Source organism: Carettochelys insculpta, chromosome 24 (genome assembly GCF_033958435.1).
Source record: "Carettochelys insculpta isolate YL-2023 chromosome 24, ASM3395843v1, whole genome shotgun sequence".
NCBI classification, from domain to species: Eukaryota; Metazoa; Chordata; order Testudines; family Carettochelyidae; genus Carettochelys; species Carettochelys insculpta.
Genome location: NC_134160.1, coordinates 6,706,100 through 6,723,561, shown reverse-complemented (window position 1 = coordinate 6,723,561; position 17,462 = coordinate 6,706,100). Strand labels below are relative to the sequence as shown.

At 42.9% G+C, this 17,462-nt stretch overlaps 2 protein-coding genes across 7 annotated transcripts in view; one reads left to right on the top strand and one right to left on the bottom strand.

Moving 5' to 3' along the window:
- Positions 1 to 620, top strand: part of FNDC5 (fibronectin type III domain containing 5) — a 30,433-nt gene extending 29,813 nt beyond the window's left edge. Inside the window, exon 6 of the mRNA XM_074976202.1 lies at positions 394 to 620. Coding sequence (XP_074832303.1) covers positions 394 to 435 — 42 coding nt within the window. The 3' untranslated portion in view covers positions 436 to 620. The remainder of the gene's footprint in view (positions 1 to 393) is intronic.
- S100PBP (S100P binding protein) overlaps positions 1 to 17,462 on the bottom strand; it is an 87,565-nt gene that overhangs the window by 54,987 nt on the left and 15,116 nt on the right. Inside the window, exons 5-6 of one of the 6 annotated variants that reach the window (XM_074976197.1) lie at positions 12,225 to 12,324; positions 10,076 to 10,883 (exon numbers count right to left, since the gene is read on the bottom strand). The exons of 4 other annotated variants lie outside the window; for them this stretch is intronic. In XM_074976197.1, coding sequence (XP_074832298.1) covers positions 10,739 to 10,883; positions 12,225 to 12,324 — 245 coding nt within the window. In that variant the 3' untranslated portion in view covers positions 10,076 to 10,738. Of the gene's footprint in view, positions 1 to 10,075; positions 10,884 to 12,224; positions 12,325 to 17,462 lie in introns of those variants that run through there. One more of the 6 variants, XM_074976198.1, reaches the window with a different exon arrangement.

Here is a 17,462-nt window from a genome sequence, read left to right as displayed (position 1 = left end):
TAACCACAACATGCTCTGGATTACTAGGAGCCAGACTGTCATTGTTCTGCCCCTTGGGTTGTCATTTCCAGCTGTGTAAAGTGTGTATGTGGGGCTGGGGGGAATGTGAATAAAGCAGAATTATAGCATTTTGCACTGGTGTCATCGGTTGCCCAAGGTACAGGCTGATGCTAAATTAGGCCGCTAAAGGTGAAAGTGAAGTGCTCAGACTGTTTCTTTGCCCAGCAGTCATAGCCAGTGTTAATTGCAGCCCCACCACTGACCCATTTTCATTATGCTGCAGGCACCAGGACCATTTACAAATTCCCCACTGCATTGAACAAATCTCCAATGTCTTTTTCTTAGTGATCCTCTACATTTCTCCTTCTTTTCCGCCCTCTCCCCTTCTTCTAGTTTCCAAAAAACAAGCCCTCCGTGAATATCATCGAAGCATGACAGCCTGTCGTCTGAAAGATGGACTCCATTTCTCGCTCTCCCTCTCTGCTTCTGAGCCCTGCCAACTGGGGAAGTGAAATACTGTTGGAGTGGTTTGGAGAGACATACTGGTTGTCAATTGCTGGCATAAATATCCCTGCCCTTGCTCTACAAAAGAAAGCTGGAGCGAAAGAAAAAAATATCTGAAAAATCCACATAAGCCACTGTCTGAGAAGGAAAAGCTTCTGTGAAACTGATGCCTCAGGAGATTCTGTATCAGACTCCCAACTCACCCAGACTGTAACAACAAGTCCCAACAGACTTATCTTGTACCCTCCGTTCTCTCTCCTGGAGCCATTTTCCTCTTTTTGGAGATGCACAAAATTTCCTTGTATTTCTACTTTGCTTCATTGTCGCCACGGGTGGATAGCCTCAACGTGGGCTCCAGCTGCATTTGCCATTTCGCCTCATCAGAGAAAGCAAGCTCACACCAGACAGTGGCATAGGACAGTCTTTTAACTGCTGTGCACTCTAATCTCACTCCATAGCACTCATGTTTGTTGTGTGATACATTTTGCAGGTGGGGGTTTATCGTGTGTGTTTTTAACAATGGCACATTACAGTTTCTGTCTGGATGATTGCTACTTAGCGGGCTGTTCTGCAGTTGGGCTCTGCAGCACTTGTCTCTATTTTTTACCCTCTCTTCTATTCTCCAATGCAGTCACCCAGTGTGGAGTTCAGAACACTCAAGGGGACACACCAACAGAGGCAAGCAGCCAAGTGTTGTTTTGATTCCAGGAGAACTCAGACCCTTTTCTTTATGATATTTATGATAGGATCTGACTGATTCCATTGACAGTGTAATAAATGGTCCCTACAAAATGTAGCCAGTTAGCACAAAAAACAAAATGTCATGCTATGCAAGGATACCAGGTTCCCAGTGCTATCAGCTTCACGCCCTGACATCTATTTGCCCCAATCTCTAAATGGCCTCCTCAAGGATTGAGCTCACAACCCTGGGATTAGAAGGTTGCTGCTCAAACAACTGAGCTTTCCCTCCCCCTTTTGATTATATTTGGAGACACACATCTAGAGCTGGAAGGGACCTGAGGAGGCCATCTAGTCCAGTCCCCCACCTTCGCTTGACAGGACCAACCACCATCCCAAGGGATCACTGCCCAATTATGGCCAAGGATACTACTCCCTATCTGATTACTTCTTTTATTGGGGTGCCAGTGAGTGGATATGATTCTCCTTCCACTTCTTGTCTCCATTGATACTGTAGTGCCAGCTATTTGTTAAGCGACATTTCTCATGCCTCCATACATAAGGGGAAGGAAAGGACAGGAAGGGTCTCCTGTAATTTAATAGCTGCTTTATAAATTGACAAGTTCCCAACAACTTACAGGTGTTTGAGGCTGATAGGTGGGAGGTCATCAAATGGAAGAGATTTACTGTCAGAGCTTTGCCTTCAGGCTTTTGTATGTGTATGTTTAATTACTCTACCAGGCCATTCCTTACACCCTGGGGGATAGTGTAAGATCCTAATCATTCCATATAGGGCTAGTCCAAGTAAGATTTAAATCCTCCCATTGTAGGCAAACCTGCATTCAGGCATGACAGTGATTCAAAAGCCACTGAAAAGGAACAGGCTGACAGCCACTGACTTCAGGTAACTCCTGCTTTCAGATCCATTAGCCTCTCTCAAGTAGTCAGTCCTAGAAAAAGGCACTGGTAGGTTTGCATGCACAGGCATTTTATAACCAAGGGCTTCCCCATTGCCAGTTTCAGGGAGGCAGCCAGCCCCACCCATTGTTTTCTAAATTGGATCCATTGCCGAAAGCTACTCCCCATCCCCAAGAGGGAGAGGTCAATACCTCTGGTACAGTTGGAGCAATAACCACTTTTTAAATGTACAATAAAGATTAAAGGCACATCTTTCCTTGTAAATACCTGAGTTTAGTGATGTTTCCTCTTGGTTTACACTGGGGCAGAGTGCATGAAATAGAAGATGGGAACCTTTTACCCAGATTTCTAAGGGATCTGGAATTTGGCTGTTTTCTTCCCATCACTCTTTGCAGGCAGCAGGAAAGGCTCAGTAGGGTTAACTATAGTCAGGCTATGGGCTAAAGGTGAGAAAGAAGCTGCAAGGTAAGTAGGGCTATAGCCCTACTTTACCAGTAGATGTCCACCTGAATGTCTCAGGCTTAGTACACGTCTTGTGAGAAAGAAACATCATTCAGAACCCATAGCTGGCCTAGATAAAGAAGATTCAGAACAGACGGTATGACACATGCAAAATGACAAAAGAGATGCTCTGTCATAATCTTGGTGCAGACAAGCAAATGAGTAGGCCCTAAACGAAAACCTAGCTGCTTCAGAGAGAATTTAGCTGGGGTAATTTATCAGGGTGATTTTTTTATACATAAAAAATGTTTCTGGGAATATGATGAACATCCCCCATTTTTGACAGTAATTGTTGTTGTTTCCTAGTGACAGGTTTTTAGCTATTTCTAGTCCATCTGTGATGTACTTCTTGTTTGTTAGAGATGGGAATTAAAATGTGAGGAAGAGAGGCTTGTTCACAGTTAAGCATTCAAACCATGATGTGGCAAGTGGCAAAGCAGCGTATCATTATGCTCCATAACTGCAGTGTTAAAAGGTAAGGTAATAATGCTATTAGCGAGAAAAACAAATGTAGGCTAGGAAGCAAATCAACTCGTACCAGAAAGGAATTCCAAGCCATCATATGCAGCTGACTCTCAACGCAAATATTTTCAGGAACTATAAACTGTAGCAATTGGATAAGAAAATACTTCATCTAAAGAAGTGCTACATGAGGAAGGGAGAGACACACAGTCTGTTTGAAAATTTCACCCCTAGTCCTGTTTTCCAAAGCAGCTTAGGTGCTTAGAAGCCCAAATCTCATTCAATGAAGTTTAGGTTCCTGAGCACTTGTATTTGTTGAAAATGGAACATAGGTGCCTAGATCCCTCAGGCATTTTTGAAAATTTTACCCTTAATTGAGAAAAGATATTGAATTAAGAAACAAACCAAGTAAATATTAAAAAAGAAAAAAGTGCGTGATCTGCTATGACACCAAAAGATGCCCAGATTTTTTTCAGTGTGACTTTGCTTGTGTACCGCATGTTAGCTGGCTGTGTGAGGTGGGGGTTTGCAAAGTGTTTTGTTCACTGTGTACTAAGGAACAAGCAGCAGTGTACTTGGGTGAAGGGATTTCAAAAAGACCCATAATAAATGATTTGTTCACTGAACAAAACAAAGCAAAGAAACCTCCAAATGGCTCTGTTGATGGCGTGCAGTTGCTAGAATCTCATTCAACTGACTTCCAGGAACCAATTAAGCATAGTCAATGTGCACAATAAAAGAATGAGAGAGAAAACTACCTCCAGGCCAACAGATGTCTAAAATTAATCACCACTTGCCTTTATTTCTTAAAAGCACAATAATCCTGTGCTTAGAGGCACCAATTTAGAGTGTCTTCACTACGTGAAAAATTGACCTGGTCAGGTCGATCTTCTGGGGTTTGATTTTGTGCACGTAGTAAGGAAACACAAAATTGAACCACCTGGGGTTGGCAGTCAACCCCTGTACTCCTCAATATTGTGAGAATTTCTCCTGTCAATCTCCCTCTGTGGGGACTGCCAAATTGATTGCAGATTACAGCAATTGTGTCGCTAGGATTGACTTATCTACAATCAACTTTAATGCTTAGTGTAGACCTGTTCTTAGTCAATATACTCCTCCCTACATGAGGGTTTAGTGATGCTGTCCCATAGAGGGTGATGTGGGGTAAACAGTTCAATAACAGGGCATCCTTCCAATTCACAACCCTAACTGCCATCAATTTCTCCATCACTTCCCTTGCACCCTAAGAAACAGAACAAACTTGGTTCCCTCAGTCCTTTGAGAAAAATGAGAATATTTATGCACTTTAAATGGACAGTTCATTAGAGGATAAAATACCTCCAGGTCTAAAAAACGTTCTTAGAATCTCAGGAGGTAGCAATTTCCTGGAAGAGATGTAAATGGGGAGAACACTTAATTTTAGCATTTGTCTAAGATTTTAAAAGTCACATCATGCAAAAGCGTGTATGGTAGTGGTATGCCCATTTCAGAGAGAAAATGTGGGCACTCGTATGCATGGTCAGATTTCAGTTCCTAGCAGACAAATAGAGAATAGAGTTTATGGCATGTGTTGTGCCAAATGCCAGATTTGCAATATCACAACATCCTAAGTGATCACTACTGGAGATCACTAACAAACTGGCACACCATCTACGCATGGGGCATGTGTTGTTTGTTAAAGCAACATTCCAACTGACAAAATCACTATGTTAAAAAGTCATCTACTTTCTCCATGGCTCTCCCCCAGCTGTGAATTCAGTCATATCTGCTGATCAAACAGACCAAAAGCCCACGAGCAACTGAACTGGATTCTCTTCCAGCTCATGCTTCACTATCAGTTCTATTTAACTAAGTTCCAACTACAGAACCTTTATAATTAGTGACAGAGCCAGGAAAGGAACAGCTTGAATTTCACCTCCCAGATGGAGTCACAGGGCTGGCAGCTAGGGCAGCCATCTTTTTTTCCCTTGCAACTGAATGAGTCTGACTTGGAGCCAGAGAGAGAGACAATAATGATGGACCCCAATTATATCATTTTACAGTTTTCAACGTGTCACTGTCCTTTCAGATCGGTAAGGAGAAACTCAGTCACACCACCAATTGTTGAACATAATGTTTGTATTAACTATGTTCTTTCAGACGGCATAACTGGCATTACTGCACATACCATTAAGTCAGATCAGATTCCCTTGATTTTTAAACTATAAGGGACAGGGTGGTTAAGGGAGCGAGTTTATCAACTTGTAGATCAGGTTCTAATACATATTTTATATCTGTCCTTTTAAAATTGCACTGCAACCAAATGGTTTGGTAGAAAGATCCAATCAGCTGCTGAGAGAAAAGAGATAGAACTTGTAGCTAGTTTTTGGGGTCACTTATGTCTTGCTGTTGTTATTAGAGCACAACACAATAGTGACCGCTCTTACTAGAGTTGAGAAAACATTTCATCACAGGACTCAGATGTTCCTTTGGGAGGACTGGGAGCGTGCCTAGCACAATGGACTAGTCCAATCCACAGTGAGGCTTCTTTCCATTACTGTAGTGGAAATAATAGACAGTAATGAGACCTCCACTATATTCCAGAAATGAACACGTAATTTGTCTTGCCATGAACATTACATACACAATCTTTCCTCCTGCCCTTGCAGCCCCTCAGAGGTACAGCATGTACTGTGTTAACTGCAGTTATGCTGATGAATGAAATCTTGAGCAATAAGGCTGCCCATAAACCCGGACTCTTTAGAAAATGCAAGACTGCCCTGCGGCAGCTCTGCTGCATGGGGGAGAAACATGAACATAGCAAAACACCGACTCAGCAGGAAGTCCCCACTTCTGCCGACTCTTCTCCAGCACAGCAGAGCCAGTCCTAGACACAGCCCATACTGTACAGGCACCACCACCCTCACAAGTAGAAAAAAGCACAAAAAGCTTACAGTGGGTTTGCTTGTTCAGAACCATTTTATTTTCTCAGCAAGCTAACAGGGAATAGAAATAACTGCTATAAGGAAAAGCTAATATCAATAGTCTCCTGAGTGCTGTGTATAGTTTAATAGCTGCTGTATAAAAGAGAAGCATAAAACCTAAGAAGCTGAGCATGAAAAAATCTTGTTAGAAAACTTTATGCATAAAGGAGCTTGGCATCTATGCAGCCACTGTAACATAATTGCTTGCTTGTGCTCCCCTCAACCTCCCCACTCCTCCCCAGCTCTGAAGGGCCACGGCTGGTTGTTAGTGACATCAATAATTTGCCTACATAGCACTGCAGCATCCCAGCTGCGCCCACCTCCATTTGGCTCCAACCTCATCGGCCAACCGTGGGAGAAAGCCTCAGCTGTTGCACCATAGCAAGGGGAATGGGCTCTGCAGTTTAACTCCTACTGCTATGGAGACTACATCCTCTCACTTTCTTTTCCAAACAGCCTAGAAAAAGATTAATCCAAGACAGTCCTTGCCCTTTCTTGATTATACAAACTATAGGAACAGGTGGACAGTAGAGACAAAATCCTCAGTGCAGGGATCTGTGTTTTAGGGCCACATGCAAGTAACTCCCTTTCAAGATGTACACCCAAGTCAATGCCAGGGACTCATTGGCTTACAGGACAATGACCACTGTAAGAATGGTGGTGTTAATCTCACCACCCCTGTCACTAAGATGCCAAGTGATATTACTTTCCGTCTATGCAAGACTCCCAACAAGTAAGATGTAGAGCATTAAAATCATAAAAGTGATGCAAGATTGGTTTGGGGGCATTTCTGACTGAGAGGTTTTTCTAAAAGGTGCATGTTTCAGCTATTGACATAGCCTTAAAAATTGGGCACATGCCCACCTCAGCATTTACAGACTAATTGTAAATGGATACACCTATACAATAGGACTCCATAGTCAAGCAAAATGTTCTCTCTCATTAACAAACGCAGCATTATCTAGCCTATGTCTACACTATTGCCTGGCTCCTCACTGAGATCAACCTACCACTGATTGATTTAGTGCATCCAGTTAAGACCCACTGAATCAACTGCAGATCAGTCTGCAGAGGACCCCTCTCCCCCACATGAAAAGAGTGAGGACACGTCTTCACAACAGGCTTGATTGACAGGCAGTGATTGATCCAAAAGGAAGTCAATTTATCACGTCTAGTAGAGATGCAATAAATTGACCACTGAGCTCTCCTCTGTGACTTTGGTACTCCACCTCAACTGCCAGAGTAAGCAGAGTCGACAGGAGAGTGTCAGTGGTGAACTTTCTGAACTGAAGAAGCTACGGTGAGCAGATCTGAGTACATTGACTTCAGGTAGCTTATTCACTTAGTGGAAGCTATGTAACAGGTTGAGGGCTAGTAGTGTGGAAACTGCCTAAAGGAAGTTGATGGGGGAGTTTCTCCCATTGACTCCTTGCAGCGTAGGCTCCACGGTAACATGACCTGAAGTATGTCAGTTCCAGCTACATTATTGTTGTAGCTGGAATGTATAGCTTAGGTCAACTTTCTGTGGTCGTTTAGATGTAGCTCTGGAGGTTAGAGGAGGAGGCTAGGAGTTAGGCAAATCTTGGTTCCCTTCCTAGCTCCACAGTTGACTCACTGTGGGACTCTAGGAAAGTTATTTAACCTGTGTATGCCATAGCCACTGAATTTATCAAACGATGATTACTAAGGTGAGTAAACTGTTAAGCCCCTAAGGATTCAGCATTGAAAGGTGTGACAAGGGCACAATGCAGTAAACTAACACACAGATGCTGAAAAAGAAAACCTGGGCACTGTGCTATTTTTTAAAACAACATTAGCTAAAGCTGCTATAAGAAAAATCTTATAGAAGGGGAAGACCTTGTGAGATTTGCAAAATGACTGACTTTTTCAGTGCTTCACTGTTATTTTTCCTGTCAGCTGCCAGAGAATATCTGGGCGTGAAGTTGACTCCATGTTGCTATTATTTCATGTACTGCACTCAAGAAATATTTATCACCCACTATTGATTGACTGCTTTGTCAATGGTTTACATAGAGCATTTAGATTTAGTAGGTTTACAGCATATGCATAATGGTTCTTTAATATAGTAGAAAAGAACTATTGTAACACACAAAGATACCAAGGCTAAACTGATCCTTTTCTCATTTAAAATGTTTTAACTAATTCTAGTTTTCATGTAATTAAAAGTAAAGTAGTAAAGAAACCCACCTGAGGTGAACACTCAGGGCCAGACAAAAATTGGTTAAGGAATGAGGAACATATTCTTGTATATTTGAGGTGGACTCTTCAGGCATGTCTTCACTATGGGCTGGATAGGGGCACTGAATAATCCAGCATGGGTCGGCTGATCACATCTAGTACAGATGTGACAAACTGACCTCAGAGGGCTCTCCTGTTGATCCCAGTACTCCACCAGAATAAGAGTAGGGGGAGTTTTTATTCTGTGGAGCCAAGATGGCATGGACCCCATGGTAAGTAGATCTAAGCTATGTCAATTTGAGCTGTGGTATTAATGTATCTCAAATTGCTTAGCTTACCTTGACCTGTCCCTGTACCATAGACCTGCCTTTCCATGAGGAGTTTTTATAAAAGGATGGTCTCTCACCCACCAGTAGAGTTCTGGTTTAGCGGGGTAAGTAACTAGCAAGAACAAGAAGAGCAAGCATAGAGGGAGGTTTGAAGGCAGCTCCAGTATGTGTTTGAGGCTATGGAGTCTACTGAGAAAAATCTTAGATTGCAGTAGGTGAGTTGCCCCTTCTCAGGGAAGTTGATTTTAGCCATAAGGGAACTACTTTTATTCTCTGTCCGGGACGAGATCCAGTTAAGCTGCTACGTCTACAGAGAAATAGGGAATGTGCCTTAAAACAATGGGATTGTGACGTACATACTTACATGACTGATGCATTGCGGAACAAGTCTCATTACAACAGGTCTTCTATGGAAGCACAGCGTTGGTGAATGACACTGAGCTAAGCAATGGCCTCTCCTCTCACCCAGTATATCGTATTAAGATGACAAATAAGGCAATATGAAGTCCCACTCCTGAGCCACAGAGAGCTGCTCCACCAGGTACTCCACATGAGGTTGTTAAGCTTTTTAAAATCCCGGATGTAGTTTGTATGAGATGTGTCAATTTACATTTCTATAGATAACCATATGGACATAATAAATGTATTCTCTTCAATAAATAAGTGATCTTCATTTTTCACACGTGGATTTTTCAATGTGATGGTGTTCGGCCTGATGGTCTAAGTCAGAACTATACAAGGCAAAGCAATAAGCAAAGCTGCTTTTTACACCCAGACAGCTGATGAGCCAAGAGTAAAAGCTGGCTGTGAATCATTCAGTCTACTTCCACTATGGGAGGTGCAAGTTCATGTTCTGAACACTTGCTGGACAGAGTGGTCATGAAAGCATTGTCTTCCTTCACTGCAATAACCCGAGCTAACTTGTCCTTTCCAATGAACAAAAAGCCTCCTTGAAGAATCTCTTTGTCGTAAAGGGACATGACAATAAACACACATCCACTTAACTGTTGATGGGTGTCTTAGAAAGCCCTTGTGCTTCGGAAGAGACAATATAGTGACAAGTTGGCTTCTCCTCCAACCCCAACCAAAAAATAAATATATATAACAGGAAACTACAATGTCCCTTTAGGAAAGGGAATAGGATGGTGCAGGTACTGCCGGAGGTTTTTCAGTTGTAGGTCTGCTGGCTGTGTTATTTTGTTAAGTTATCCAAGATCACAAGGACATGGACTCACCAGAAAGTATGTAAATGAATAAAGAAGCCTTTGTGTCAAGGCTGCTATCAAATATATGAAGGAAGCTACAAGTTCTCTCCTGACTGTTCATTCAGCTCTCTCTACTGTTTTCACTTCAGAGCATTGAACTGGGTCTCCAGCTAGAGAAAGCTGTTTCCTCCAGTTACCGTTATTACTCCTAAAACATGGGTAGGAAACTAGATTGCAAGAAAGGGTCTGCTCACCACACAGCCCTAGCACTCTGGGTAACATCAAAAAACAAGAGACATTTAGAAAGTGCAAAATATTTAATCAACACTACCAAAGTGCAAATCTACATGTTACATTTTACAAACAAAAGCTACAGAGGAAGATGACACATAAGGGAGGCAAGTAAATCTGAGGAATGGGGAAAACAGACAGTTCTCCAGTTGCCTCCTAATTTATGCCAAACTTGATATGTCACCCCAAAACACTGACTTCATCAGCCTTCAGAAGAAGGACATTGACCAAGGCGGTGATTATAATATCACTGGTGTCCAAAGGGAAACTAGTAGTTCTAAATAAATTAAAGCTTCATTTAGAGCCCAGGCTCTGAAGAAAATATTTTGATTCAAAATCACATCATCAAGCTCCAATAGCTGAAGTGTTATATCCGTTAGTCACACTCAACAAGAAATCTTCCCTTTGAAGAGTGGGGACTTTTGCTTGTCAGCTGCTCTCTCAAGAGCCTGCTTTTGTTTCACAAGAAAAATACTGATAAGAAATGCTACAAAGTTATCTGTACAGAACAGATCACATATTTAACTTGTATTTAAAACGAGGTTCTGAAGTCTCAAACCAAAACACACATAAAATCCCTGAACTGGCCATATTAAAATAGAACAATCAACAGAGCAACAGCCATGCTGCAGAATAATTAAAAACTAAAACAGGGAAAACAGAGCACAGTCTCTCGGTGACAAGCAGCTCAGACACCGGAAGGTGGTGTGATGGAGCTACGCTGGAAGTGATCAGGAATGTGTTGGAAGCGACGGTGGTGGGCCAAGTTCTTGCTTACCCATTGCTTAAGGCTGCACTTTTGGGTGGGTTTCTTGGAGAACCTTGGGTATTTTCTGCAAGAACAGAAGAGGAATAGAGGTAACAGAATAATTAAAGGTGAATATGGGGTACAGGAGCATGCATACAAGAGCAGCTGGAACAGTGCTTAATTTGCAAATGCCTCCCCTTGTCCCATGGCACTTGAAGTCAGAAGATGTTTCTCTATTGACAAATTTTTGAAAAAAAATGATCTCCCTATCCTGCCCTGAGAAGCAACAGTATTAGAGCGTAAGAAGAGTCCTTGTAGGAGCATTGGCGAGTGCTTCCCTCTTACTCTCCTTGCAGAGATCTGTTTCTCCATGGCCTGCCAAATGGTTGAAGTCTGCTCAGTGCATGAGAGTTCACTTCTCATTGAATACCCACAGATGGAACTGTTGTCAGGCAAACATTACCATTGCCTCGAGAGAGCACATTTTGCAAAAGCTGCTGCCTTGGTTCAAACTAAACCCTCAAAAACATCGATTTCAATGATTCCAAATACAAAACAAACAAAAAATATCCCATAGCCCAATCCTATACTAGTGAACTTCTTTGTAACATGCTTTCAGATGCAGGAAAACAAAGCCTCTTCATATTAGCTGTCAGATGCTAAGTTTCTCCCTGCTGCCTGTAACAGAGTTGGCTCCTCTTCAGTCTTTTTGTTTGGTTCAGGCAGAGATGTCAACATGCTAGGCAATAACATTTATGAACTGCAGAGCCATGAGGCATTGGGTAGGGTCACACTTGCAAAAAAAAAATTAATGAGCAATAGTTATTCAGAAGAAAGAGCATCTGGCTGGCTCCAGAAATTCACACCAGTAGCTCTTCAGTTCTACATTAGTGGCTCAGCACAAGCTAGCCTGATAAAACAGGCCTAAAACAGCAAAGTGAGCTGTCAGTTTCATTCCTGAAAGTCCACATTAGAGCTCACCATCACAACTCACTCCTGTGTTGGTTGCCTTTCTGATGAGATGGGGGGGAACCTCCACTAGGCAGGAGGAAATTCTTAAGCGTTTCACTGGTGAGATAACACAGAAGCATTGCTACCACACACTTGTGCAGTCACCTTGATTTAGCTTGAAGCTTTGTTTCCAACAATGTCAGTCAGGCACTAATGGTGAACACACCACCTTTTGATTTCTCTGGATAGCTATTTAGAATCCAAGAGACCTCCTTTCTCAAGTTATAACAATTTCAAACAAAGCTCAATGTTCAGGCTTTAGTTACTCAAATTCTTAAAGCAAATTAAGAAAAAGTAAAACGCCCCCAACGAATACAATCTCCTGAATAAGTTATTTTGTAAAGCCAGTTTTCTTTTCCATGGTAAAAGGAGCTCTCCTCTGCTCCCCGCAACTTACAAACATTTGATACCATACCTCATGGTGAGGTCAGATGGATGCTGCCATCTGCGGTCCTGGGTTTGGTATTCTCTGCTGGCAACCTTATTCATCAGTGCGTACAACTCATTTAATGCATCTGCAATTTAGCAAAGCAAGTAGTTAATGGGAGATCAAGCTTGCTACATGAGGCTGCATAAAAGACAACAGCAGAAGCACGGGAACTCTGGCCCCAGCTCCTCCTCTGGGTCCTGCTCCTCAGGACAGATCTTACACCAAGGGACAGACAAAGTCTGCCAGAAAAAGCAGTGGTCTACATGCGTCCATGTTCAAGGACACTTATGCAACATTTCCCAGGAAGCAAAGAAGAAAGACACCTGCTACTGATATGTCAGATATTGCTTGCTATGTTGCTTTCCAAGTAGCAGACTTAGCTCCTCACTTCAAGGATCCATTTGCATGTCCACAATGAGAATGTAGCAAGAAAGAGCCTTACCCACAATCATTTGTATCTGAAAAGGATGCAACATTCTTGATCATCCAGCAGTGTTACCTACTGCAAACAACAAGCCCTTTCAGTAGGCACTATAGTTCTCCAAAGGCCCCACATCATGAATCCTTGGCAAGAGAATAGTTTGGTAAAATACATGATTTTGGGTGTCCAGGTCACAAAATATGGATCAGTTACTAGCTCAAACCACACCTGTAATGCTTGTACTCTTGCCTACTGCTCACGCTGGTATCTGGTAGTGCAGGCTGAGACTACATCCTGCACACTACAGCAGAAATCCATTGTTCTGATGTTGCTCTCAAGAGAAAACAATGGGCTCCTCTATCAACATGAGCAAAGTATTTTTCCATGTTGCAACTGCAGTCACGTCGCTAACCATAGGAATGGCTCTACCTAAGACCTACTTCTCCATTCAACAGGAAGGAAGTGTCTACCGAGGGTGTCTGTACTGACTTGGCCCCACTATGCACTTCCTAAATATGACGCTGAAAGTCCATGCTCCACGTTCAGCCAGTACTGTCCAGGGAGAAATGCGAAGAGCCAAGAGGGTTCATGAAATGCAGAGACCCACTAGGCCTATGATGCAAAGTTGCTCAATTCAGACAGCAACTCATCATTTCAATCCATTTAGATCACAATTCACTGGAAGATGTGTGTTTTCTTCCAGTTGCAACTTCCCACAACTTCTTATTCTTTTTACATCAGAGCTCCTCCTTGACTGAGTTTCAGTCAAGGTAGTTTAGTGAAAGAAGACAACTATATGTTGTCCTTGAGCCACTCTGCCTCCACCAACCTTGTGCCAGTAGAGCTGATGTAACTAAGGCCAAGTCTACACTAAACCTGAAAGTTGATTTCCGATAAGCAATTCTAGCTATGGCAACTGTGGAGCCAGAATCAACGTATCGGAAATTGACTTTTGTGACTGTTTTCAGTAAGGAAGGTTGACAGGAGCGTTTCACCTGTCAACCTCCCTTACTCCGCATGATAGCGAGGAGTACAGGGGTCAACTGGCAACCCCAGACAGATTGATTTTGCACGTCTTTACCAGTCGCATGAAGTTGAACTCCAGAAGATCAACCCTGACCAGGTCGATCTTCACAGAAGTGTAGACAATGCCTTAGATCTGACTGCTCTTCACAGCTGCTGGAGACAGAGCACAGAGGCACTCTGGCCGGATCTCCTAACCTGCCAAAAGCCCATATATGTTAGAGGAGTAACAAAAGAGTGGTGTAGAGCTGCTAAGCTTTCTGTACACCAGCCACAGATATGGGGAAGGCAATAGTTTGTTTAGCTGGGTCTTCCTCCTTCTTTATCACAGTGTGATGTAAAGCCAGATGAAAAGGTCAGAATCAGGACCACGGTTTTATTTATAAAGACGGAAACTGATGACCGATCTTTTCCATAAGATGGTCCAGTCTGACCTAGTGTGGCCATCCTTATGTTCCTAACATTAAGCAACCACTTAAGATTTGTAGCTTCTCTTAGCAGCTGAAAAAACGAGAGTCAATGCCTCAAAACTTGCCAACCTCCAGACCACTGGTGGTTGTTGGATCACAGTTGAAAGTCAATGCCCAACTGTAGTAGTAATCCCTTGCACCTCTTTAGCACCATCTGGTCTCCTGGGAATTTTTGGACTCTTCCAACAGTTGGCCAGTTAGATAATGCTTTGTGCTTGTGACGTTATTTAATCTAATGCTCTCAGAGTGCTTCAGAGAAAGAATCAGAATAGTTGTCGCTATCTACAGACAGTGATAGGGAAAGAGAGGCACAGAGTCATTGTGACTTGACATAGTCAGTCTGCATAAGAGTCAAGAACAGAACTTGGATCTCAACTCCAGGTGTGTTTCCTAGGTGATGTATGGTTTCCCTTCGCCTACTCCCAAAATAGCCCATAGGGGAGAAGCTATACATGTACATTCAGATTTTCATAAAAGTTGAGCTTTATTTCAGATACCAAGAATCTTTAACTGTCCTCAGTGGGAGCTTCTGGATGTTGAGCTCTTTTGAAAGTCTGGTCATTAGTCTGAAGCTTCCCTTCACAAAAAATCCAGGTCCTTTATTTGTTGCATTTGGCTTCTCACTAGAGAAGCTACTGCTTTCATACTGGCCTTGCCCTGAAAGGAAGGAAAGACGGGGGCGATGCTGCCATGGAACAGCTGACTCCCAGAAGCTCCCCAAGCCCCCAAAACAATCTGAGTTTCACTGTGAGTAGACATCGTTCCCACCTAGCTGCACTAACACAGGCCAAACACTCCAAAGTCCAAACTCATCCCACTCCCCAGGATTTTAATTTATTGTGGATTTTATTGTTTGAAAGAACCAATCCTAGACTTGCTCCTGTGCTTGGTTTGATTAGAATTCCTTCTTCAGGAAGCTCAGCTCACACGTTAGATCCCCTCCCTAGAAAACCACTCCCCCCGATGCTTTATATCCAAGAGCTAAATCAGCAGCACCCTCTGAACCACTGCCCGGAGATCCCCTGCATTACTTAGTCCCCCTTGCCTGCAACACTTCCAAAAATCTGTGACATGTTATTTAATCAAGACAGTTAACCTTCATAAATTAAAGCTATTAAATAAAATCAGGTCCCAACTGTTCCCTCTGTCTTTCTGCTCCAGAGGATACAGCTTCATCATGTCTTTGCCCAGTTGCCAGTGACATAAATTGAGGAAATGATGCATTTCTAGATAAGCAGGTCACCTCCAAGGGGAGGGAGCCCTGTATATCTAACATGCTCTGTCAATCTGCCCTTGGACAGGACTCCTGGTACAGTGTTACTAGCAGAGGTGCTCTTATGGAAAGAAGCTATTTAGATACCAAACTGGAGGAGCCAGGTAGGCTTGCTTTCCGGGTATCAAAGAGCTCACAAGTCTGAAGAGAGTGATCCCAGTCACCGTGATCAAGGCCATGAAAGTTGTCTGAGCAGCACATGGTATCAGCACTATTCAATATGCATAATTATGATGTCAATATCCTGTGAAGGCACATCTACTGAACAACCTTGCAAACAGCAAGAGATGGCTCTATAGACAAAGGGGAAAATTCAGCATTACATTTGTTCTTCATGTTCCCTTAAAAAAGGAAGGTCTCAGCTATTCTGTACTCTCTCTTTGTAGGCTATGTCTACACTAGAGGGTTTTGTTGACAAAACTGGTGTTTTGTCAATAAAGAGCATCCAGATTCTACAGCATTCTGTTGACAGTAAATTGACAGAACGCAGCACTTTTCTCAACAGTCATATCCCAATCCCCACAAGCCATAACACCTGTCGACAGAGATCTGTCAAGAGAAAGCCAGTTGACAGACAGAGCTTTCAGGACTCTGGGCAGCCCTGTCTGCTGTGCTTCCAGTTGGATGTTTTGTTGAGAGAGCTGCTGGGTAGCCTGGCCACTCTCTGTCGACAGATTAGATTGAAAGAGTGCTCCACTTTGCTGTCTGGATGTGATCTGTCGACAGAAGTTTGGTCAGAAGATATCTTCGGACAGAAACTTCTGTTGACAGATCACTCTAGTCTAGACATAGCCTTACAGACCAAGACGAAGTAACAATACTGGGTGAGCATTCAGTACCACAAGCCACACTATTCACATCCAGTTTTGAAAACACAGCTTTGTCACTAGTACCAATTGATTGATTCAGGATCCACAATAAAGGAGCTCGTCAAAGAAGATGTGATTCTATTTACGGCTGAATGAAGGGCAATAACGAAATCTGAATGCCAAGCTAGGGGTCAGCTGGCTGGGGTTTTTTCTTTGGTTTTGTTTCTTTTTTTTTGGTACTCAATTATGACCAGTTTCAGCCAATCATTTGCAAACAGATGTTGAAATCACATCAAAATTTTACATCAGCTAGGACACAGCTTCTGCAGTATTTAGATTCACGTGGAAAGCTGCAAACAAACCTATTTCTTTGGAAAAATTCAATTCCCTAGTTCTTGGAGGATATAGTCACCCAAAGCCACTGGCTTATTCTGCACTGGATCCATTCACTTTGCCAAACAGGGAAAAGTTAGCTCAGAAAATGGACTCCTTCCAAACTATACACAGGGTGACCACATCTCCCTATCCCAAACATGGGACAAGGAGATATTGCGGGGGGCCGGGAGAAGCAGCACCTCCTCCTGGTTCCAGTGAGGTGTGGGGAACTGGGAACCGGGCAGCAGCTGCACAGGTGGGCTCCTGGCTTCCCACACCTCAGGTAGGCGGGAGCCAGGTGGCAGCTGTGCAGATCCAGCTCCCAGCCCTATCAAGCTGTGGAGAGCAGTGAACTGGGCAGCAGCCATGCCACTGCAAATATGGGGCAATTAGCCTCATTTTACAAATAAATCGGGATTCCTTCCTGGCACCTGAAATACGGAACTGCCCTGCCAAAAATCAGGACGGATGCAGTACCCACAGAGACTGAATGGTTGGCATTTAAAAGTAACAGCTACATTACGTGATTCAGCCTATAAAAGCCATCAAAACGAACACAGAAAAGTTGTGTTTGTAACAAAAGTGTTTTAGACAGGTAAAAAGAGAGTCAACACCTCGAATTAGCTCACAGTCAAAACAGGCAACATCTGAATGATGGCCAAGAGATATGCTACAATAGAGAAGTGAGGGGGAGATTACACAGAAGAATGGGAACAATGTAGTTAAATGCTACCAAAGTACAAGTGTGATGTGTTAGTCAATAAAAATAGTTATACTTTATATAGTAGACACATTAAATAACCTCAAGTCCTAAACAGTGTAAGCAAAGGGGTGGCTTGAGGGGGCAATATT